The sequence below is a fragment of the Thalassophryne amazonica genome, chromosome 14 (assembly GCF_902500255.1).
Source record: "Thalassophryne amazonica chromosome 14, fThaAma1.1, whole genome shotgun sequence".
Lineage (NCBI taxonomy): Eukaryota > Metazoa > Chordata > Actinopteri > Batrachoidiformes > Batrachoididae > Thalassophryne > Thalassophryne amazonica.
The window spans coordinates 67,613,321-67,639,227 of NC_047116.1; the positions used below are offsets into that span (position 1 = coordinate 67,613,321).

Below are 25,907 nucleotides of genomic sequence, written 5' to 3' on the forward strand. Positions count from 1 at the left end.
CAGTGACCTCCCCCTTGGTGCCCCCAGTCACCATAGCAAGTTTGGTGTTGATTGGTTAACTACTGTGGCTGTGCATAGCGAACACACACTCATGCATGGTCAGCTTTATATATATATATATATATATATATATATATATATATATATATATATATATACATACACACACGAGGTCTGTTAGAAAAGGAAAAAGACGGAAGGACTGAAGCAGCGCCGCATCAAATTTTGCCAGAAACTGGGCGACAGACAGGTGGAAACCATTCGGATGATTCAGACGGCTTTCGGTGACTTTTCAGTCGTGTGACTATCCCAGAAATTGTGGAAGAGGTGGGCATGTCACAGCATGTCCTGTGAGACTTCAACACGAAGGTGCTTTTGCTCCGCCGTCAGCTTCGGCATGAATTTCACCGCCACTTTTCATGGCCAAATCTTCTGTCACAATGGAATGTGCCGAAAAAGTGCTGATGTCCACCTCTTCCGCAAGAGAAGAGAGCGAGTTGTACCACTCCTTAATCTGTGTGTTGCCCATAGCATCGTCATCGAAAGCCGTCTGAATCTTCCGAATGGTTTCCACCTGGCTGTCGCCCAGTTTCTGGCAAAATTTGATGCGGCGCTGCTCCAGTCGTTCCGTCTTTTTCCTTGCAATGAAAATCCACCGAGAGCACTACACATGTCCTCACACAAAGGGTGCTTACCAGCAAATGAAGCAATCGACAGGCATGAAAAAATTCACGCATGCATACGAAGGTTCAAGGTTGGCTGATGCAAGCACACGTGATTCAAATCTATCAGGTTTTTGCAAAAAATAAAAAGGTCCGATACTTTTCTAACAGACCTCGTATATACAGTGGCACAAATAAGTATTTGATCCGCTGATGATTTTGTCAATTTTCCCACCTACAAAGAAAGGACAGGTCCGTAATTTTTATCATAGGTACACTTTAACTGCAAGAGACAGAATCTAAAATGAAATTCAGAAAATCACATTGTATGATTTTTAAATTTTTATTGCATGAAATAAGTATTTGATACGATGCTAGTACTGTGGTAACCATAGCAACCAGGTCAATCATACCTGCTGTATTTATTAGGTGCAATAATTTAACTTATGGTGCACTCAAGTCACTTTACATATATTACATTATATATTACATATATATATTACTTATATTTTAACCTGTCCATATTGTAAATATCAGAGTAACTTATCGTACATTTCAGGGTGAAGTCATTTTATCTGATCACTCTCACATCCTGACAGTGTATATCATCCCGGCAGTGCAGCATTGAACTGAACAATGGTAGCCTTAGCTTTACCCGGCACTTGGTGCTTTTTTAGTTCTTGTTTTTAAGAGATGCTTGTTTGTTTTATTGCATGCCCTTCTGTCTACTCCTACTGTTCTATGCTGCGATGTGACACTGAAATTTTCCCATTGAGGGATGAATAAAGGTTTTCTTTCTTCTTCTTTCTTACAATAGAAAAACACCTTAAGATTTGGTACAGAAACCTTTGTTTGCAATTTCAGAGGTCAAACGTTTCCTGTATTCTTGAACATGTTTGCACAGTGCAGCAGGGATTTTGATCCACGCCTCCATACGGATCTTCTCCAGAACTTTGAGGTTTCGAGTTTCAGCTCCCCCCAAAGATTTTCTATTGAGTTCAGGTCTGGAGACTGGCTCAGCCACTCCAAGACCTTGAAATGCTTCTTACTGAGCCACTCCTTACTTGCCCTGGCTGTGTGTTTAGGGTCACTGTCATGCTGGAAGACCCAGCCACGACCCATCTTCAATGCTCTGACTGAGGGAAGGAGGCTGTTTGCCAAAATCTCACGATACATGACCCCATCCATCCTCCCTTCAATACAGTGCAGTTGTCCTATCCCCATTACAGAAAAGCACCCCCAAAAATTATGTTTCCACCCCCATGCATCATGGTTGGGATGGTGTTCTTAGGGTTGTTCTCACTCTCCAAACATGGCGAGTGGAGTTGATACCGAAAAGCTTTATTTTGGTCTTATCTGACCGCATGACCTTCTCCCATGCCTCCTCTGGATCATCCAGATGGTCACTGGCATACATCAAACAGGCCTGGACATGTGCTGGTGTGAGCTGGGGGACCTTGCTGCCCTGCAGGATTTTAAACCATGTTGGTGTAGTGTGTTACTAATGTAATCTTTACAACTGTGGTTCCAGCTCTTTTCAGATCATTGACCAGGTCCTCCTTTGTAGTTCTGGGCTTTCTCAGATTCATCCTTACCCCACGAGATGAGATCTTGCATGGAGGGAAAGATTACAGTCATCTTATGTTTCTTCCATTTTCTGATAATTACGCCAACAGTTGTTGTCTTCTCACCAAGTTGCTTGCCTATTGTCCTATAACTCATTCCAGCCTTGTGCAGGTCTAGAATTTTTTTCTCTGGTGTCCTTAGACAGCTCTTTGGTCTTGGCCATGGTGGATAGGTTGGAGTGTGACTGATTGAATGTGTGGACAGGTGTCTTTCACACAGGTAACAAGTTCAAATAGGTGCAATTAATACAGGTAAAGAGTGCAGAATAGGAGGGCTTCTTAAAGAAAAACTAACAGGTCTGTGAGAGCCAGAATTCTTGCTGGTTGATAGGTGATCAAATACTTATTTTGTGCAATAAAATGCTAATTAATTATTTCAAAATCATACAATGTGATTTTCTGATTTATTTTTATTTATTTATTTTTTAGATTCTGTCTCTCACCGTTGAAGTGTACCTATGATAAAAATTACAGACCTCTCTTCTGTGTAGGTGGGAAAACTTGAAAAATCGACAGTGGATCAAATACATATTTAGTGTGTGTGTGTGTGTGTATATATATATATATATATATATATATATATACATATATATATATATATATATATATATATATATACACACACACACACACACACACACACACACACACACAGTGAGGAAAATAAGTATTTGAACACCCTGCAATTTTGCAAGTTCTTTCTCTTAGAAATCATGGAGGGGTGTGAAATTTTCATCTTAGGTACATGTCCACTAAAAAAATCCAGAAATCACAATGTATGATTGTTTAATAATTTATTTGTATGTTACTGCTGCAAATAAGTATTTCAACACCTGTGAAAATCAAGGTTAATATTTGGTACAGTAGCCTTTGTTGGCAATTACAGAGGTCAAGCGTTTCCTGTAGTTTTTCACCAGGTCTGCACACACTGCAGCAGGGATTTTGGTCCACTCCTCCATACAGATCTTCTCCAAATCTTTCAGGTTTGGAGTTTCAGTTCCCTCCAAAGATTTTCTATTGAGTTCAGGTCTGGAGACTGGCCAGGCCACTCCAGGACCTTGAAATGCTACTTACGGAGCCCCTCCTTAGTTGCCCTGGCTGTGTGTTTGGGGTCACTGTCATGCTGGAAGACCCAGCCATGACCCATCTTCAATGCTCTTACTGAGGGAAGGAGGTTGTTTGCCAAAATCTTGCAATACATGACCCCATCCATCCTCCCTTCAATACGGTGCAGTCGTCCTGTCCCGTTTGCAGAAGAGTACCCCCAGAGTATGATGTTTCCACCCCCATGCTTCACAGTTGGGATGGTTTTCTTGGGGTTGTTCTCATCCTCTAAACATGGTAAGTGGAGTTGATTCCAAAAAGCTCTATTCTGGTCTCATCTGACCACATGACCTTCTCCCCTCCTCTGGATCATCCAGATGGTCACTGGTGAACTTCAAACGGGCCTGGACATGTGCTGGCTTGAGCAGGGGGACCTTGCTGCCCTGCAGGATTTTAAACCATGACAGCATCATGTATTACTAATGTAATCTTTGTGACTGTGGTTCCAGCTCTCTTCAGGTCATTGACCAGGTCCTCTTGTGTAGTTTTGAGCTTTGTCAGTATCATCCTTACCCCACAAAGTGAGATTGTGCATGGAATCCCAGACCAAGGGAGATTGACAGTCATCTTGTGTTTCTTCCACTTTCTAATAAATAACCATAACAGTTGTTGTCTTCTACCAAGCTGCTTGCCTGTTGTCCTGTAGTATATCCCAGACTTGTGCAGGTCTACAGTTTTGTCCCTAGTGTCCTTAGACAGCTCTTTGGTCTTGGCTATGGTGGACAGGTTGTAGTGTGATTGATTGAGTGTGTGAACAGGTCTTTTATACAGGTAACAAGTTCAAACAGGTGCAATTAATACAGGTAAAGAGTGCAGAATAAGAGGGCTTCTTAAAGATAAATTAACAGGTCTGTGTGAGCCAGAATTTTTGCTGGTTGGTAGGGGGTCAAATACTTATTTGCAGCAGTAACATACAAATAAATTATTTAAAAAATCATACACTGTGATTTCCGGATTTTTTTTTTTTTTTTTTTTTTAGATTGTCTCTCACAGTGGACATGCACCTAAGATGAAAATTTCAGACCCCTCCATGATACACACACACACACACACACACACACAAGGTCTGTTAGAAAAGTATCTGACCTTTTTATTTTTTTCAAAAACCATATGGATTTGAATCATGTGTGATTGCATCAGCCAAGCTTGAACCTTCGTGCGCATGCGTGAGTTTTTTCACGCCTGTCGGTTGCGTCATTCACCTGTGAGCAGGCTTTGTGTGAGCAGTGGTCCACCCCTCTCATCGGATTTTTATTACGAATAAAATGTCTGAAAGATTTGGAGCTTTGCTGCATCAAATTTTTCCAGAAACTGTGAGAGACCTCCAGGTGGACACCATTCGGAAAATTCAGATGGCTTTCAGGGACGATTTTATGGGGATTACACAGATTAAGGAATGCTCCAGCCGGTTTAAAGACTGCCCACAGTGTCTGAGAGCGCGGCGCACTCCAAGCGCCGATCGACAGGCTGCAACAACCAGATCATTTCCAACGTGAAGGGATGTCATCTCAACAATGGCAGAAGACGTGGACATCAGTACTTTTTCGGCACATTCCACTGTTACAGGAGTTTTTTCATGGAAAGAGGAGCGGAGGGATGCGCCACCGTGCCGCTCATGGCGCGGCACAAAACCACCTCAGTGTTGGTCTCACAGGACGGCTTTCAGACGGCTTTTCAGTTGTGTGACTATCCGAGAAATTGTGCATTAGCTGGACATGCCCCAACATGTCCTGTGAGGCTTAATCACGGCGTTGCTTTGTGCCAAGCAGACCAACACGGAGGTGGTTTTGTGCCACGCCATGAGTGGCACGGTGGCGCATTCCTCCGCTCCTCTTTCCATGACAAAAACTCCTGTAACAGTGGAATGTGCCGTTCATTTCCAAACTGGACGCTCTGTTGATCCGGGACGTCATCTGACTAGCACAGGAATTGCGGAAGACGTGGACATCAGCACTTTTTCGGCACATTGAGACAGATGTGCGGAGGAATTCCACATGTCGCGGTGGAGCCGCATGCTTAACTGAGAGAGTGGCGTCAACTCAGAACATGGCACCATTTTGGTTCCAACTGCGCTGAACGACTGAATGATCCTTTAATGTTTTCAACATTTTTTAAAATCTTTTAACCACATAGAGCAACACATCCTGGTACAGGTACTATCAAAATAAATATAAAAATTGTTATGCTATCAAATTTACATAAATTTACAATTTCTGATGATTTAATTAATTTAAAGCCTGATTTATACAGCTGCAGCTCTGTAACTGTGTCATGCAATGATGTGCATGGCAGATTAAAGTTCTCCGTCTCTAAGCTATACATTTTCCTCTGTTACTGACTTCATGCTGTAAATGTGCAAACTTTTCTGATCCATTTGTAATCAGCGTGTGCACTGCAAAAACTATTAAAATATGATGGCAGACAAAGGAGTAAAAGCACAAAAGTGTCAAATCACAGCCTTTTGTGTCTGATTTAACAGGTGCACGTCCAGGCTGCGGGTCCTAGTCTGAGCACGGTGTGAAAAAAAATAAACCGTTGAACTTTAATCACAGAAATGACTCCGGTCTCACTTTCCTCAAAGCAGTGAGTGTTATAGCTGAACTTTAATTTGTACCTCTGTTACTGTCCATGTCCAGACTGTCCAGGGATTTTAATGGAAATACATTGAGATCAGACAGGACATTTTATCCGATGTGAACGAAAATCCATTGTACAAAATCCATTATATATGGTGTTTATTACATAGAAAACAATACAAAAACTTTGGGACTTTTTTTGTCCGTTGACTGTGAATATCTGGTTTATACAATGACAGTTTAGATAAATTTTACTGTACATAGGACTGAACACTAGCTTTACCTCGCAAAGCTTTGATGATGTCTGCCTCAAGCCCACATGGCTGACTTTATTTTTTTCCCTAATTTTTCTTCTGTTCAGATCTGAAAGGAATCTGTACATCTCGAAGCCCTTGTTGTGTCTATTTGTGCATCCAAATGCACAACAACCCAGCATTATCAGCAAATAGATAAATAAAATAGCTGGATTTACAAGCAGACAGATTAACAGCAAACGCTATTTTGGAACCAAAACTCATCATGTCACCATTCTCTCAATTAAGGCACACTACTGGGGATGAACTCTAGGTGTGTAGATGCTGCCTTTGTCAGGGGCAGAAAAAGAAGCAGGCCATAAGTAAGAATATTTTTGATTGTGGGAGGAAACGGGAGTGCCCACAGGAAACCCACACAGACACGGCGGGAACATACAAACTACACAGTATGTGTGGGAAGTGATCCTATGACATTCTTGCTGTAAAGCACCAGTGCTATCCACTAAACCACCATGGCATGCTGCTTTTGCATTATTCCACCCTATGACCTCACAATTCTTAGTAGTACTGGGGCTAACAGTATTAGTATTAGTATTCTGAGTAGTACTGGGGCTAAAAATAATTCTAGGTGAACACTGAAAAGAGTCATGGTACCATAAGCAACTGTACAAAAATATAAGATGCTTGGACGTATATAGACGTCACAACTGAAGGAAGCAGAAATTGACTCGGGAACGTATGAACTTTTGATATAAAGATGCACAGAACATCACAATCACAAATGAAGAATTGATGAAGGACTTGGAGGCATCAGACAGAAATATGACATCACCTATCCTTAAGAGGACATGCCATCAAAATCACCATGACCTAAAAGGCCACAGATCCAGAAGGATATCACTAATCTAAAAGTGACAGAAAAGAAATGCTTTGCCTCTATCCTGGTGACCGACTATAAACCGTTTCTAGCTTTTGTTCGATGTGAATTTGATAAATTAAAGCCTTGCCTGCATGTAAACTTTAAAAACAGTCGGGGCCAGAACACATCCCTGACTGAACCCAAAAACTCACTGGAAAGATGTCAGAGACTCTTCCTAGGCTCCACACAGCACTTGCAGTAACTGTGGATAGGCCCTCCAAGATGTTCTGCCATTTAATGTGGACACTGCAAATACTCAAGATGTCTCACAACATATTCTGATAAACTGTGTCAAACAGATTATGAAAATCAACATGTTTCAAAGAAACTCTGCTGATATTCACGCTTGTGTTTGGCAAGTACTCACAGATATAGGAAGGCTGACTTCTTGGTCATGAAGCTAGAAGTTTGTATTCACTGAGCAGCAAGTATCTGACACAAAATCATACTGAGAATAATCCTTGCAAGTACATAACTTGGCACAAAGAACAACGTAACAGCGTTGTAGTTACAACAATCCAGGTGATCATTATTGCTTTCCAGAAAGAGACAAGGCCTTTCTACCAGTCAGCTGAGATAAAAGCAGTGTCCCAAATGGAAGCAAACACTGGCTGTAATGCCAGAACAACATGCCTGCAGAAATTCAGCCACAGCACAGTCCGTCAGGAGTGTGCCATTTTGATGTCTGTGGTGGCATGAAGCGAATGTTTGGAGGAACATGAAGCTTCAATTAAAGATGGCACATCACCTGCCCACAGGTTTCTTGAACAAGAAGAGCCTAAGAGCCTTTCAGAGTGGATCCTGAAGTGGTTGTACTCATGATACACTGTATCCTTGAGATAAGACTTGTGCTTTGTTGTCTCTTGTGGTCACTGAAATACTCACATTCCTTCCTGATGTAGCCTTGTTTCAACATGGCGTCCAAAAACACATAGTCACTGAATGGGGAACGTTCCAGAATTACTCCTTGTCCTGAAACACAGAAGACTTTAGCTACACACTTAAATGTTACTGGTCCAGACCAGAACAGTGCAAATAATTTATTACAGGCAGAAATGTGTTCAAAGTGTGTCTTCAAAAATGAATCATCATCAAAATACTGAGTTGGGGGGGGGGGGGGGGGGGTAAGGGGTCCTCCAGCATGAGAATGAGAAATCCTGAAAAACCCAGATAGTCAGTTGAGGGTTGAGGCCCTGAGGGGTGCCAGGGGGAAAAGCCTCCGTAAGCTCCTGGGTTTTAGGCAAAATAAGACCAACTTTCAGCCTTAGTTTGGCAGGTTTTGGCCACAACATACAGTTGAATGTAAAAGTTTGGGCACCCCTAATGATTCCCATGATTTTCCTTTATAAATCATTGGTTGTTTGGATCAGCAATTTCAGTTAAATATATCATATAGCAGACAAACACAGTGATATTTGAGAAGTATATGGTAAATGGCCTGCATTTATATAACGCTTTTCCATCTGCATCAGACGCTCAAAGTGCTTTACAAATAATACCTCACATTCACCCCGGTGTGAGGGTGCTGCCATACAAGGTGCTCACTACACACCGGGAGCAATAGGGGATTAAAGATCTTGTCCAAGGGCCCTTAGTGATTTTCCAGTCAGGCTGGGATTTGAACTAAGTTGCTTCCGGTCCAAAGCCCAATGACTTAACCACTAGACCGATACCTCCCCAGAAGTGAAATGAAGTTTATAGGATTTACAGAAAGTGTGCAATAATTCTTTAAACAAAATTAGGCAGGTGCATAAATTTGGGCACCACAACGTGGGGGGGGGGGGGGGGGGGGGGGGAATCCATCAATATTTAGTAGATCCTCCTTTTGCAGAAATAACAGCCTTAAAACACTTCTTATAGCTTCCAATGAGAGTATGGATTCTGGTTGAAGGTATTTTGGACCATTTTTCATTATCTCATCTCAGATTTGTTGGTTCCCGAGCAGGTACTGCCCGCTTAAAATCACTGGGGACTGAGACAGCCATTCCAGAACGTTGTACTTGTTCCTCTGCATGAATGCCTTAGTAGATTTTGAGCAGTGTTTAGGGTCATTGTCTTGTTGAAAGATCCATCCCGGCGCAACTTCAACTTTGTCACTGATTCATGAACATTGTTCTCAAGAATCTGCTGACACTGAATGGAATCCATGTGACCCTCAACTTTAACAAGATTCCCAGTACCTGCACTGGCCACACAGCATGTCGGAACCACCTCCAAATTTTACTGTAGTTAGCAAGTATTTTTCTTGGAATGCTGTGTTCTTTTCCAGCCATGCATACTGTCCCTTGTTATGTCCAAATAACTCAATTTTATTTTCATCAGTCAACAGCACCTTATTCCAAAATGAAGCTGGCTTGCCAAAATGTGCTTTAGCATACCTCAAGCAACTCTGTTTGTGGCGTGAATGCAGAAAAGGCTTCCTCTGCATTACAGCATCTCTTTGTGCAAAGTGCACTGTATAGTTGAATGATGCACAGAGACACTATCTGCAGCAAGATCATGTTGTAGGTCCTTGGAGCAGGTCTGTGGGTTGACTATGACTGTTCTCACCATCCTTCGTTTCAGCTTATCTTAGATTTTTCTTTAACTAGTACTGTGCCTGCAGTCTTCCATTTTCCTCACTATGTATCCTTCCGCTAAACCATGGTGTTAGACAATCTTTGTTTTCAGGTCATTTGAGAGTTTGCCACTCATTATAAGAGATGCAAAGAGGGGAAACATTTGCAAATGGCCACCTTAAATACCCTTTCTCATGATTGGATTCACCTGTGTAAGGAGGTCAAGTGGTCAAGGTCAAGCTTACCAAACCACTTTTGTGTTCCAATAATTAGTGCTAAATGTATTAAAGAAAAATAAAATGACAAGGGTGCTCAAATTTATGCACCTGCCTAATTTTGTTTAAATAATTACTGCACATTTTCTGTAAATACAAGAAACTTAATTTTACTCCTCAAATATCAGTGTGTTTGTCTGCTATATGATATATTTAAATGAAATTTCTGATCCAGACAGCCAACGATTTATAAAGGAAAATCATGAAAATCATCAGGGGTGCCCAAACTTTTACAGACAACTGTATATAAAAAAAATAAAAGAAAAACCTTTAAAAAAAAATTTTAAAATGTCTTTTTACATACATGGAATTTGTAGACTGCCAGAAAGATGGAAATAATCTGAAAAACCAGGTACTGATTTTCAAGAGCTATTTATTACCATGAGAACATGTGATTGCACAAAGTCTTCTGGTCATACTCATGACTTAAAAGTCTGACATGCAAGTTCATCTGTCATATAGTGACAATTTGATATATTCATAAAAAAATGCCTAACTTAAAATTCATATTGTTATCCATTAAGATGTCACAGCGTATTGTCGAAAGTGAAGTCACCAAAAGTACGTCTTCCCAATGGACAATTTTCAAACTGCGCAGCCATCTTGAAACAGAGACTTCCGGTTTGGGAGCCTCTCACTCGTGAGTTTGGCGTCATTACTGTTGTGTGTTGGGGGGTTTGGCTGGACATTTTGGTGTTGTTTTCTTTTCTTTGCTCTCCAGGTGATATGCAAACTGGGTTTTTGTCTGTGGAGAAGGTGCTGGCAGAAGAGTCCTTCACCCTCATCAGCATTATTGGCTGCACTTGTGGAGGATGTTCACATGCAGGCCTAATGACTTGCAGCACCTGTGGATGATGCTCACGTGCAAACTTAAAGACTTTCAGCTGAAGCAGATAATGAGATGGCGTTCTGCATTTAAGCCATGAGTGATTCGAGCAGAATTGCCGGGAACTCGACTTTGTGACGTTCGTTTGTGAGACGCTGAGGACCGCGCCAGGGTTTGACACATCGTGCCTGTGAAGGAGGACGGGTGAGGGACACATGCTGTCAGCACACATCAGAGGTGATGATTGTCTGAATAAGTGTTAACAGTAATTTGGTATTTTGTTACGCAGTATATTTGAACATTGATGAGAATTGTGCAGCTCGTTTCTCACTGCAGTGGCGTACGGAATGATGATCCTCCACCTGTTGTGAGAAGCTGCTCATTTACATAAAGCTTAAATTCAGACCTGAATGTGTTGCTGATAGTGTGTGCCTCTGAAGGATATTTGTTGTAGCTCTGTTGACTTACCTCACCTTTTCCATCCTTCACAGAGTCAGTTTGACGTATCCACCTGGGGGGTGTTCGGCGGTGAGTCTGGGTCCAGAAGCGTCGGGCTTCGATCCATTTGGGCGCTGGAGAGCGCGCCGTCCTTCACCTCGCCAGACAACCGCACATTTATGTTGTACACAAATTAGTGCACAGAAGGGAAATAAATTTGTTTTGTTTTTGGAACCGCTTTCTGGTTATTTAGCGCTGCGTTTGGTCAGACGTTGGTCCGCTCCTCAACCCGCGTCTGCACATAACAATTACAAACAACAGCTTGTTATGACGCCTCAGGGAGCGGCTAACCGATCGGATGTTATGACGCCTCATGGAGCGACTAACCGATCAGATGTTATGACGCCTCATGGAGAAGATGACCGATCAATGCTGGACACCGTTGTCGTCGGCACCCCGCTCAAGTCCGAGTTAGGGGAACTTCTCCAGTTACTTCATCTTCCTGGATGCACCACCCGGTGATGACTCCGGAGACCGAGGTAGCCATAGAAGAGCCTTGAGCAGGATGTGCAGGGGATATGGGGAGGTGGGCGTGGCAGTCGTTGTCGTTCTTTCTGCTCCTAATGCCGTTGCTCGTCTCTTTTTTGTCGCTGGTTCTCGAAATTCGTCACTCCTACACGTGTTACAAGATGCCACTTCTTTCTATCGCCGGTGATTTCTTCCCAGGTATCAATGGGGATGCCGGTGGAGTTGAGAGACTGCTTAAGCTGTTCCTTAAAGTGTCTTTTAGGCCCACCACGGGGTCGATCGCCTTGGGCAAGCTCACCAAACAAGGTGACTCTAGGGAGACGAGTTTCTCCCATTCTAGAGATGTGCCCAGCCCAGCGGAAGCAGTGACGGAGAATTGCAGACTCTATACTCGGGAGTGATGCACGAACCAGAACTTCATTATTCGTATCAAAATCTTCCCAGCTAAGTTTGGATTGCTGAAAGCGCTCCAGATGCTTGATGTCACAAGGGTAGAGGGTCCACGTTTCGCACGTGTGTAGAAGAGTAGAAAGGACCACAGCCCGGAACACCATCACCTTTGTTTAGATTGTGAGGTAGCGATTTGAGAAGACGTGCCAATAAAGTCGTCCAAAGGAGGCGTGCGCAGCGTTAACGCGGATGTCCACTTCCTTGACACATGTAGCCATTCTTGAGAGGACACTTCCGAGATAAGGGAAGTCTTCCACAGGTGCGATTCGTTGGCCATCGATTGAAACCAAAGGGTCAATTGTGGAGCCACACGGGGATGGCAGGATAATAATTTTTGTCTTATCCGTGTTGACATGCATTACAAAGTACTTGCAGGCTGAGCTGTAGATATTAACGGTTTGTTGGAGATCTCCTAGCAATGCGCTGATCATTGCATTGTCATCTGCATACTGCATCTCTCTAAGATGGAGGGTTGATGTCGTCGTGTGTGCCTTGAGGCGAGAGAGCTTGAACAAGTCTCCTCTATCACAGCGGTAGCGGATATCAATTTCAGGAGAGTTAGGAGGGATATAATGCAGCACAGCAGCCATGTACAGGGAGAAAAGTGCTGGGGCGAGAACACAGCCTTGCTTTAGGCCTTCAGTGACAGGAAAGCATGAGGAAAGGTCTCCTTGGTGAAGAACTCTTCCTTCCATGTCATCATGCAGCCCCCACGTTGACGAAACGTGGGGGCATCTGAAACGTGCAAGTACGAGGTCTGTTAGAAAAGTAACGGACCTTTTTATTTTTTGCAATAACCTTATGGATTTGAATCACGTGCGATTGCATCAGCCAAGCTTGAACCTTCGTGTGCATGCTTGAGTTTTTTCACGCCTGTCGGTTGCGTCATTCACCTGTGAGCACGCTTTGAGTGAGCACTGGTCCTCCCCCCTCGTCGGATTTTCAGTGTGAGGGAAATGTCTGAATGGCTGGAGCAGCGGTGCATCAAATTTTTCCAGAAACTATGAGAGACAGCCAGGTGGACACCATTTGGAAAATTCAGATGGCTTTCGGTGAAGATCTTATGGGGATCACACAGATTAAGGAGTGGTACAGCCAGTTTAAAGACGGCACACAATGGCAGAGGGCGCGCTGCGCTCCGAGCGGCGATCGACAGGCTGAAACGACCAAATCATTTCCAAACTGAATGTTGTGTTGATCCGGGACGTCGTCTGACTAGCAGAGAAATGGCAAGAGAGGTGCACATAGCACTTTTCCTGCACATTCCACTGTTAAAGGAGATTTTGTCATGAAAACAGGAGCGGAGGAATTCGCCACGGAGCCGCTAATGGCGCGGAATGAAAGCACCTCCGTGTTGGTCTCACAGAACATGCCCTGACATGCCCAGCTCTTCGACAATTTCTCGGATACTCACTCGACTGAAAAGCCACCCAAAGCCGTCTGAATATTCCAAATGGTGGAAGAGCTGAGCATGTCCCGTGAGACTTCCAACACGGAGGTGCTTTCGTTCCGCACCATTAGCGGCTCCGTCCTGACGCACAAATTCCGCCGCACGTCTTTCATTACAAAATCTCCTTTAACAGTGGAATGTGCAGGAAAAGTGCTATGTGCACCTCTCTTGCCATTTCTCTGCTAGTCAGACGACGTCACGGATCAACACAGCATTCAGTTTGGAAATGATCTGGTCGTTTCAACCTGTTGATCGCCGCTCGGAGCGCGGCGTGCCATCCGCCATTGTGTGCCATCTTTAAACCGGCTGTACCACTCCTTAATCTGTGTGATCCCCATAAGATCTTCACCGAAAGCCATCTGAATTTTCCAAATGGTTTCCACCTGGCTGTCTCTCACAGTTTCTGAAAAAATTTTGATGCAGTAAAGCAGCAGTCGCTCAGCCAATTTCCTGACAATGAAAATCCGCCAAGGAGGCTGGACCACTCCTCCCACAAGGTGTGCTCACAGGTGAATGACGCAACCGACAGGCGTGAAAAAAACTCACGCATGCGCACAAAGGTTCAAGCTTGGCTGATGCAATCACACGTAATTCAAATCCATAAGGTTATTGCAAAAATAAAAAGGTCCGTTACTTTTCTAACAGACCTCGTATTTTCCACATGGCATGCCGAGGAACCATGTCGAAGGCCTTTTTCCAATCCCAGAAAGTCATTGCCGCTGTTGTTTTCTTGAATTTGCCGAGCACAGAAAATCATGTCCATGGTTCCGCGCAAGGGTCAAAAGCTGCACTGTGACTCAGGAAGCACACTTTCAGAAAGTTTGAGAAAGCGGTTGAGGATGGATGCGGGCGAAGATTTTTCCCGCAGTGCTCAGAGGAGCTATGCCATGGCAGTTGCTGCAGGAAGAATGATCTCCTTTCTTGAATATGGTGACAACATTCACGTTATTGAAGTCTGGAGGAACTGTTAAACGATGTCTTCAGAAGTCAGCTTAAGTTAGATATTTAGATTTTCCTTTGTATACTGGCATAGTTCCACCTTAGAATTGGAATATAATATATAAGATATACCTTACTGAATTTTCATGCTTCTAATGCCGCGTTCACACCGGACGCCACACGAGCAACGGCTGAGAGAGGTTGCCATGTAATCCCTATGGAAGGACACGTTGTGGCGCCACAAAAGTTAAACCCACGCAATGCGACGCGATGGACGCGAATCAAGCGATGCGAATAAAGCGATTTTGAGTGATTGGCGCGTTTGTAGTGTGATATCACGTTGCTACGCGTCATGCTCTTCCCCAAGTTGAAAAATCTGAACATTTTCGTCTTGTCGCACCACGATGACCACGGGACTGGATATGTAGTGACTTGGAGCTGTCTGGAGTTTATATTTGATGTGAACATGTCCTGTCTCTGGCAATCAGCCTGTGAGCAGGACTTATGTCCCTTTTGTCCTTTATTTAACACAATTATGACAGAGTTGGAGAGGAGAGCGATGAACTGCAGCAGCAGCAGCCAGTTTTTTCTTTGTTCACGTGTGCGTGCAAACAAATCGTCTGTAAATATAATTTTATTAACTACACAGATGTATAATAAAACAAATGGTGACCGGTTTATAACACAATTATGACAGAGCTGGAGAGGAGAGCGAGGAACTCCAGCAGCAGCAGCCAGTTTTTTTTCCCCACATGTGCGTGTGCGAACGGTACAGTTCTTCTGTAGTATTTTGATCGGTTCTAACCCGGTAAATGCACCAAATGGGTGCTGTGTCGCTGTCTGTACAGTCAATAAAATACAAAATTAGGGCCTAAAGCAAATGACAACGTTGTTCTGCTGTGCACAAAGTAACAATGTCACCAGTTTTGAAAATGCATGCGCACTGAGAAACTCAAAACTGGCTTATTCACATTTAATCTGTAAAATGCTCTCACTCCTAAAACAAACTGGGGCTGCAACTAACGATTATTTTATTAATCGATTAATCATTTTTTTGTTTTGTTTTTTTTTTTTTTTTTACTTATATGTGAGTTTTGCCATTATTTCTTGAAGTGAGTTATTATTCAAAGGCCTTTGTCACGCAACATCAATGTTTGAGCTTGTAATAAAGTTATGATGTTATATTCTCATCAAAAACATACCTGGAGTAATGTTTTGTTTTATTTTGCACAAACATACATCACGACACACCACAAAGAGATTTCCATCAGGTTTCACCTGATTATGTGCATTTTTAGATGCCAACAGCAACTATCTCAACCACTGTTAATATATTACAGCAAGAGTCCACAAAAGTATTTTAAAAACCTGACTAAAGTGTAATATGTGATCTTTAATAAGACATTTTCATGAAAAAAGACAAATGTGCAGTTTACTGCATTTTATTTTTTTTCTTGTGTAAAAACACAGCTTAGATGTGGTTTGACCAAAACAAATTGTCATTAAACTTAGGATGAAGTGGAGTCACTGGGTGTTCACAGTTAACAGTTATTTATTTCTATATTTATTCATTTATGTTCATTGTTAGTTGGTTTTACCTTTTCTGTTGTGTTTTGTTTTATCAGGTTCTTTTTGTCTGTTTCTCCAAATTGTATTGTGGCAATATTAGTTATTATTACTTTTGTTGTTGTTGCTATTATTAATATATAAATAAAATAAATAAAAAATATTACAATTCGTAATACATTTGACTCTTTTACGACAACAAACACTAAGCTATTAATTATTTATTATACAAAAAACAAATGCACACAGACTGTGCTGAGATGCGAACATCTTAATGCTAACTTTAACACTGAAAATGCAATAGACATGCTAACGCGTTAGCATCGTTCCCGTCTTTAAGTTATAAAATACATCTATCAACTGTTTTAGAAGACCATAACAGGTCGGTTTAATATAAAAAAGGTAAATATTACTCACAGACATATGCTCTTTAGGGTTTTAACGGGGCAAAATTAAGAGAAAGCGAAATAATAAACAAACCATCAAAGCAGTGAGATGGATCAATGCTTCATTGGTTCAAAGCAAAGCCACACCCCGCTGGACTTGGGGAGTGTCTGCCAATGTTCTCACAAAGACAGGGAGGAGAAGGATCGTGGCTCATGGCAAGCACTTAACACTTTGATCAGCTGTTATGACCACACGCAGTGGTTAAATCAGTTGTTCTGACCCCCCCCCCCCCCCCACACACACACACACACACACACACACACACACACACAACGGGGTGTGTGAATGATCCAGCCTGGTGCATGTGCAGCGCTTTGATCAGCTGTTATGAGCACACACACGTGCCACGGTTCAATCAGTTGTTGCAGTTGTTGTGACCACACACATACACATCTGGGTGTGTGGATTATCCAGCTTGGTGCACACACAGCACTACGATCAGCTGTTATTCCAGCAGGACTGGAAGGCGCAGGAGGCCATTAGATCACCGGAGGCCTTTCCCAACTTTGAATGCAGCTCGACAGTAGTGTGCATATGCACTGCATTCATGCTGGCCACGCGATTGTGCTCGACTGTGTAGCATGCACTCAAGAATTAGGGATGTGAATCGTACAACTCACGATTCAATTCGATTCCGATTCTTGGGGGTGATGATTCGATTCAGAATCGATTTTCGATTGAAAGAGCTCTGAGAAATAGTTATATTACTTAAAAAATGTTTATGTTTAAGAAAATGCAGCTTTACAAGGTTAATCAAGTGATTCCAGATGTAAATTTACTTATCTGCTTTGCTCATTCAGTGTTGGCTGGCAGTTTAGCGAAGCGCTGGTCAGTAGTCGGCAGAGACCGCTGCTCCACTTTGTTTAGCTCCAGGTGATGGCGTAGCATGTGGGCTTGTGGATTTGAAGTGTTTCCAAAGTACTTGACTTTCATTTTGCAGATTTTGCACACTGCATAAGTCATGTCAAGCTCCTTCTTAGGCAGCAAATAATAAAATCCAAAATGCGTCCAAACATTTTCCTTCAGCAAAGACAGTGCTGGCTGAATTAGCTTTTTGTCTGCCATGCTAAGCTGCAGCTCATGAATGTTTGAAGCACGCCGGCCCCTCCCTCGCGGGGACGCTGTAGTATGGAAGCGAGTAAGCCAGAAAATGTTAAAAAAAAAATGCTTTTTAAAAATTGATTTTTGGACATTTTGGATCAATTCAGAATCGTAATAAATAAGAATCGCGATTCAGACGTGAATCGATTTTTTCCGGCACCCCTATCAAGAATGCTGTACCAAGCGCTAAAATGCAGCTTGAGTTTGCCCAGCTGTCGTTTGAATGTCCAATCATGCAGCATTTGGGCTCATTCGTGCTCAACTGTGATGGGGAGGTGCGTGCAGGCGCAGTCGAGACATTCGGCCAGGATTCGACATTGCCGAACAATTCGAACAGCCCCTCGAACACTCCCCAAATTGCGCATGAATATTACGACTGCAGTCAGACTGCAGTACGACTGCACCTCGACTGCCGGTCGATTGTTTTCCAACAACAGTGCAACACGAGTGTAGAGTGCATGTGCTGTGGCGACACGAATGTGTCAACTACTGTAAGAATGCTGTACATGGAATTCGAATGCAGCTCGAATTTGCCCCAATGTGGCTCGAATCCTCATTCGTACGGCATTCGGGCTCATTCGTGCTCTAGTGTGACGGGGGTATAAATGAAATGTGGCTGTAGAAAATATACATTAATCTTTAAATAGACACACTGCAGTCATTGTTAAATCATTTCCTTTTGTGTTTATAATAAACATATTTATTTACAGTGTCTTTTTTCCTGGTTGAAATGCAGATATGAATGAATGACTATCAGACTTAAAAATGTTCATGCTATTTTATTTGTCTAAAAATAAATGTCCAAAGTTCATTATCATGTTAATCAAGAAATATCTCATCTGAAACAACAACAGATACGTTATGGTTTTAATTTACAGATGAACATCAAAGATTTTTTTTAACTTAAAACTATATTAAGTTTTCTAATGTAAGAAATGTTTTAACTTCAAAATGTACAGTAATCAGAAATTCATTTTGAGGTTAAAAAAAATTTAAGGGTTTTCTTAAGAAACTGCTGTGCATAAATTAGCAGTTCTGATGTTCCTCTAGCACACGTTGTTTTCCATGTTTTGGTCTGATGCCTCATTTCTATTGGACGCACAATGATACGTCACTGCGCAGAGGCGAAAGTTGGATTGAGCTGAACTTTGACTGTGGTGATTTTCACCAGTTCATTTTCTACTGACTAATTAACTGTAAAATCAAATTTTGGAACCTGGTGCCACAAACATGATACCTGTCGTCAGCAAGTGTTCAACAGCATTGGCATACTGCAGCAGCCTCATTGAGTACATCCACAGCTGCAGCCGGTAACTGTTCCCGTCAGCAGCATTTGGATCAGCGTAGAACTTCTCCAGGCTGCACATTCCATTAAAATCCACTGGGAGGGGCTCTTTCTCTTTGGTCATTGTATCCAAGTAGCAAGAGTCAGCCTCAGGCATGTACAGCATCCCTGTACATACAAGCACAAGGAGAAACTCAATATTAATACAATCCATAAATATAAGCCACTGGCAATGTTATGTGAGCAATCTGAAAGCAAATAAAGAATTATGGCCTTAAAGGATTTTTAAGACATCTGGTTAAGCTTTATTAATTTTGGGTCACTGAAAACAACGACGACACTTAACATTGTTGATTAGCTCTAGATTTCAAGATATGCTACTGGTTCAATTTTATGGAGAATAGACAAGTTATAAAGAGAAGTATTCAATTAATTATGTCAAATAATGCCACCGCACGTCATTTGGTACAGAGGTGGTTTAATGTATGGAGACTTAAATCTTAAACTAGTGTGTTGCCTGTGGGGATCCATGGGCAACAAACTAGTTTAGTCTAGCAGCTAGTGTGTGCAACACTAGTCAAGCGGCTCTAGATTGAGTAGTGTTTATAAAATGGATAGCTGACATTTTTTCAAGGGTGGCAATAAATTATGCAAAGCTTCAATAATGATTTAGAATGGTGTGTCAGTCCAGAATGTTTTTAGGACCTTAGACCTCAACAAGTTTTAGAAAACAAACTAAATCCTTTTATTTCCGGTTAATTATGTAATTTTTAAATGTTACTTTACTGTCTTAATGTATTTATAAATTGCTTAGGTTCTTGTTATCATATGCACACTATAATTATTATCAGTATTATTATTATTATTATCATCATCATTACACAAAATAAGACACAAAATATTTGATATTGTTGGAATAGCCAACGTGCCATCGTCAATTTTAATGTCATCCAATGTAGTAATGGGTATTAAGATTTCAAAGCATATACCTCTATGCTTTTTATGGAAATGTCTGCGGAAACAGGCCACAGTCTCAACTGAACAAATTTCTCTCCCTGCCACATAAACTGCACTATCACCATAGTGGATTTTCTGCACTAATTTCCCTGCTAAGCTAATGGATTCCACTACCACATATGTCATAAGCTTTGCAGGGTCTCTAATCACCTGCTCTGTTGCCTGCTGTAAGGTTCCGAATGTTACCCTCCCTGTAGAGCTCTATCTAGGTTCGCAGACAAGATGGCGGCACCTTCCCCAGTAGGGTGAAGGCCGTCCAGCATTAGCAAGCCATGGCGGCACCAAAATGAAGGCCAGTTATCAATAAAAATAAAGCCTTGCTGTCTACAAAATTGCACCAGCCACCTATTTAACACTGCCAGCCTGCTAAATGCCTCATCATTAACCGGGAAGGGAAGGGGACCAGAGACTATTAATTGATGCCGACACATCTTTCTGGCAAGGTCACAAGACCTCAGAGTGCTTCATGCTAACATCATTGTCGCCGACAATGACTATGTGGCTGCATCTAGTGTCATGTTCCTTTGTCTACCCTTCTGCAGCGTCAGCACCCTAAGATGAGAGGCAATGCCAGGGGCTCTGGCCCCAGGAATACATTTAACGCTAGCCGGTGTCTGTAACCTGACTTTGCGGGTGATAGAATCCCCTATCACTAAAGCCTGACGTTTCGGCCTGGAGATAGGAGTGGAAGTCACCCGTGGGCTCAAAGGACTAGCAACAGGCATATCCAAGGGAGAAAACTGGTTCACAGTTCACAGTGGCGTGGCGAGTGTGATTGAGGTACTACAACCGGGCACAAAGGTTTAAGGTTCTGCTATTAAGCTATAAGATTTTTCACGGACTAGCACCTCCCTCCTTAGCTGACCTAATTAAACCCTATGTACTGCCCTGGGATCTGTGTTCTCAGGGTGCACAATTACTTTGTGTCCCTAGGGTGAATAAAAAGTCTGTGGGTCACAGAGCTTTCTCGTATTGTACACCTGCTTTGTGAAATAATCTCCCTGCATCAATAAAACAGTCAGATTCTGTAGAGACTTTCAAGTCTAGACTTAAAACCCACTTATTTTCGCTTTCATATGGCTAGCGTTGTATGGTACTGTGCTTTCTGCCCTTTTAAATTAATTTTAATAGAAAACAGAATGGCCTGCGGCCTCAACTTAATCTAAAGTCTGGGTATTTTAGTGAAGCTTAGGGCTAGTGGCCGGTGATCACCTTAGTATTTATTCTGTTTTTCTTGTTGCTTAATGCTGACAAATTATACTGTATTTGTTGTCTTTCTGCCACCTAATTCTGTTATTTTTCCCTCTCTGTTTGAGGTGCGGTTCCATCCAGAGACTGGAATGGGTGTCTTCTTCTGCAGGCCTCCCGTCCTGTGCATGGACTCCCAAAATTTCCTGTATACCTGTATTGTCAGTTGTGTCAGCAGAGGGTCACCCCTTTGAGCCTGGTCTGCTTGAGGTTTCTTCCTCAAATCATCAGAGGGAGTTTTTTTTTTTTTTTTTTTTTACCACTGTCGCCTGTGTGCTTCCTCTTGGGGTTGGTAAGGTTAGACCTTACTTGTTTGAAGTGCCTTGAGGCAACTTTGTTGTGATTTCATGCAATATAAATGAAATTAAATTCAAACTGAATTGAAATTATTACTTGTTTGATTTTTAGATGGACCACAATGGAAATACGTGATTTCACTTTCTTGTGTCAGCCATGTATTTTTAACATATTTACAATTATAATATGTACTTACATTAACCATTAAACATTAACCATAAATAAAACCATGCATGCATGCAGTCACACTTTTAATATAAAGATGATTTACCACTCCCTGCTGGAATGGCATGTTGGTCCATAATGCAGTTAGTAATGTTAGCTAAGATTAGGTAAGATAAGCTTTACTGTCATTGTCATTACACAAGTGCAACAACAACGAAATTACATTTACACTCCAGTTACCTCCAATGGTGCATTGCAGCACATTATCCATTGTTTACTGGGGTGCTTCTGGGTCATGCCAAAGATGGCCGCATAACTTTGGTGCTCTCCAACGATATTGCAAAAAAAACCTCCCTGAAAAGCCAGTGAATTGCATAACTTCGACAGTTTTATCAAGATGGAGACTAGGGGAGGCAAAGCACGGAAAAAAGTTACCTACACAGAGCTAAATTATGAGGAAATACAGTGTAGTCGGAGCTGCTCCTCCGACCATGAGGACCTCAAGGAAGACGAACCTGAGGGAGCTAGCTTGGACAGCATATACAAGGAACTGAAAGATTTTAGACAAGACAATAAGAAACAACTTTCTGACATCCAACAGAATTTGCACAAAACAAATGATCGACCGGATGAAGCGGAAGGCTGTATTGATGAGGTGGAAAAGCTATGCAGGCAGCATCTTCTTTATTGGGACGGCTGGTACAACAACAGAACGATATGGAGGCTAAGCTCAAAGAACAAGAGGCCCGGGCTCATAGAGATAGCATCAGAATCTACAGTATTCCCAAGTAAGCTGAGGGCAACAACACGATTTCCTTTTTGGAAAAAATGTTACGAGGGTCTTTGGACTTTCCACATGAGGCTGAAGTAAAGATTGAATGAGCCCACAGAGCATTTGGACCCAAGCCCGCTGATCCGTCAAAGCCTCGCTCTATCATTGCTAAGTTTGCTACCTTCAGAGTTAAAGAGGAAGTTATAAGGAGAGCTTGGCAAAAGAAGCAAGTTTTCTATGAAAACAAATGACTGTACATGGATCATGATTATCCACCGTCAATACTTAAACCTGCCAAGTACAACCAGGGAAAGACGGCTGGCTGTGCTCAAAGAGAGGCAAATCAAGTTCCAAACGAGTGTTCTTTGAAGAAGGGACCCCGGCTGTATCAAAATGAAGCAGAGACGATGGTGGACATGTCATCACACAGATTCCCAGTCACCTTCATCTCGCCCCTCATTGATCTGTTTCAGCGCAAGCTACAGCGGCTTTCATCGTGGCAGAGGGCCGGGGACAAGGACGCGGCAGCGTGGAGGAATGCACCCACCCAAACAAGTGAAGATACCTGGCTGTGGGTTGTGGAAAAGCTACAAGAATTCAGGCAACATACCTATACAGATGAGTAATTACCAGCAATATTAATTCAGATGGTTTTTAGCTCAAGGCAAAAGCTACCTATTTGTACCACTGAACTTAGAAACATTCATTATTTGTATATTATGCCAATAAAGTGAAGTGATACAAAGGACAGACTGATTTAAGACAGAAACAATCTGAGGGTTTACAATGATCGCATGCTGTCTCAAATAATCTGGAACCATGTTTAGTGTGCTCAGTATTTCTTATAGGATTTTTTTAAGTGAAGTTCCTTATTAATAACAGGTGAAATACTATGTTACATATGTGAACAAGTGAAAAAAAAAACATATATATGAACAAAATGCTGTTGTTTTTCATCTTTCAGCTGCTACCATTTTCTCAGGTTGCCATAGCAGATCCAGTCCAGATCCACACTGGAATACAGTACAAATTTTACACCAGATGTTGTTCCTGACACAACTGTAGTTCTAATCTGGTGTTCCTAAGTGGTCTCCCAGCCAAGCACTAACCATGACAGACTCTGCTTCATTTCTGAGATCTAACGGGATCAAGCGTACTGTAGGCACAGATTGGCTGTTTATGCTTAAAAACTCACCATGCCTCCTGGGGATTACTTAAACCAACTAAATATGCCCCACAACATACTTAACTGTGTATCAAGTTGTCATGCTGTCTGCCCATCTGACGGCCTTTTAGATAAGTTTCATTTCCACGATGCAGTCATGTTGCTATCAATTCAATTTCAATCAATCAATTTTTTTTTTTATATAGCGCCAAATCACAACAAACAGTTGCCCCAAGGCACTTTATATTGTAAGGCAAGGCCATACAATAATTATGTAAAACCCCAACGGTCAAAACGACCCCCTGTGAGCAAGCACTTGGCTACAGTGGGAAGGAAAAACTCCCTTTTAACAGGAAGAAACCTCCAGCAGAACCAGGCTCAGGAAGGGGCAGTCTTCTGCTGGGACTGGTTGGGGCTGAGGGAGAGAACCAGGAAAAAGACATGCTGTGGAGGGGAGCAGAGATTGATCACTAATGATTAAAAGCAGAGTGGTGCATACAGAGCAAAAAGAGAAAGAAACAGTGCATCATGGGAACCCCCCAGCAGTCTACGTCTATAGCAGCATAACTAAGGGATGTTTCAGGGTCACCCGATCCAGCCCTAACTATAAGCTTTAGCAAAAAGGAAAGTTTTAAGCCTAATCTTAAAAGTAGAGAGGGTGTCTGTCTCCCTGATCTGAATTGGGAGCTGGTTCCACAGGAGAGGAGCCTGAAAGCTGAAGGCTCTGCCTCCCATTCTACTCTTACAAACCCTAGGAACTACAAGTAAGCCTGCAGTCTGAGAGCGAAGCGCTCTATTGGGGTGATATGGTACTACGAGGTCCCTAAGATAAGATGGGACCTGATTATTCAAAACCTTATAAGTAAGAAGAAGAATTTTAAATTCTATTCTAGAATTAACAGGAAGCCAATGAAGAGAGGCCAATATGGGTGAGATATGCTCTCTCCTTCTAGTCCCCGTTAGTACTCTAGCTGCAGCATTTTGAATTAACTGAAGGCTTTTTAGGGAACTTTTAGGACAACCTGATAATAATGAATTACAATAGTCCAGCCTGGAGGAAATAAATGCATGAATTAGTTTTTCAGCATCACTCTGAGACAAGACCTTTCTAATTTTAGAGATATTGCGTAAATGCAAAAAAGCAGTCCTACATATTTGTTTAATATGCGCTTTGAATGACATATCCTGATCAAAAATGACTCCAAGATTTCTCACAGTGTTACTAGAGGTCAGGGTAATGCCATCCAGAGTAAGGATCTGGTTAGACACCATGTTTCTAAGATTTGTGGGGCCAAGTACAATAACTTCAGTTTTATCTGAGTTTAAAAGCAGGAAATTAGAGGTCATCCATGTCTTTATGTCTGTAAGACAATCCTGCAGTTTAGCTAATTGGTGTGTGTCCTCTGGCTTCATGGATAGATAAAGCTGGGTATCATCTGTGTAACAATGAAAATTTAAGCAATACCGTCTAATAATATTGCCTAAGGGAAGCATGTATAAAGTGAATAAAATTGGTCCTAGCACAGAACCTTGTGGAACTCCATAATTAACTTTAGTCTGTGAAGAAGATTCCCCATTTACATGAACAAATTGTAATCTATTAGACAAATATGATTCAAACCACCGCAGCGCAGTGCCTTTAATACCTATGGCATGCTCTAATCTCTGTAATAAAATTTTATGGTCAACAGTATCAAAAGCAGCACTGAGGTCTAACAGAACAAGCACAGAGATGAGACCACTGTCCGAGGCCATAAGAAGATCATTTGTAACCTTCACTAATGCTGTTTCTGTACTATGATGAATTCTAAAACCTGACTGAAACTCTTCAACTAGACCATTCCTCTGCAGATGATCAGTTAGCTGTTTTACAACTACCCTTTCAAGAATTTTTGAGAGAAAAGGAAGGTTGGAGATTGGCCTATAATTAGCTAAGATAGCTGGGTCAAGTGATGGCTTTTTAAGTAATGGTTTAATTACTGCCACCTTAAAAGCCTGTGGTACATAGCCAACTAACAAAGATAGATTGATCATATTTAAGATCGAAGCATTAAATAATGGTAGGGCTTCCTTGAGCAGCCTGGTAGGAATGGGGTCTAATAAACATGTTGATGGTTTGGATGAAGTAACTAATGAAAATAACTCGGACAGAACAATCGGAGAGAAAGAGTCTAACCAAATACCGGCATCACTGAAAGCAGCCAAAGATAACGATACGTCTTTGGGATGGTTATGAGTAA

General features: G+C 42.0%; 1 protein-coding gene across 1 annotated transcript in view; it reads right to left on the reverse strand.

Annotated features, from left to right (window-relative positions):
• Positions 1–25,907, reverse strand: part of ndufa10 (NADH:ubiquinone oxidoreductase subunit A10) — a 64,928-nt gene that overhangs the window by 33,230 nt on the left and 5,791 nt on the right. Inside the window, exons 3-4 of the mRNA XM_034186585.1 lie at positions 18,956–19,171; positions 8,026–8,112 (exon numbers count right to left, since the gene is read on the reverse strand). Coding sequence (XP_034042476.1) covers positions 8,026–8,112; positions 18,956–19,171 — 303 coding nt within the window. The remainder of the gene's footprint in view (positions 1–8,025; positions 8,113–18,955; positions 19,172–25,907) is intronic.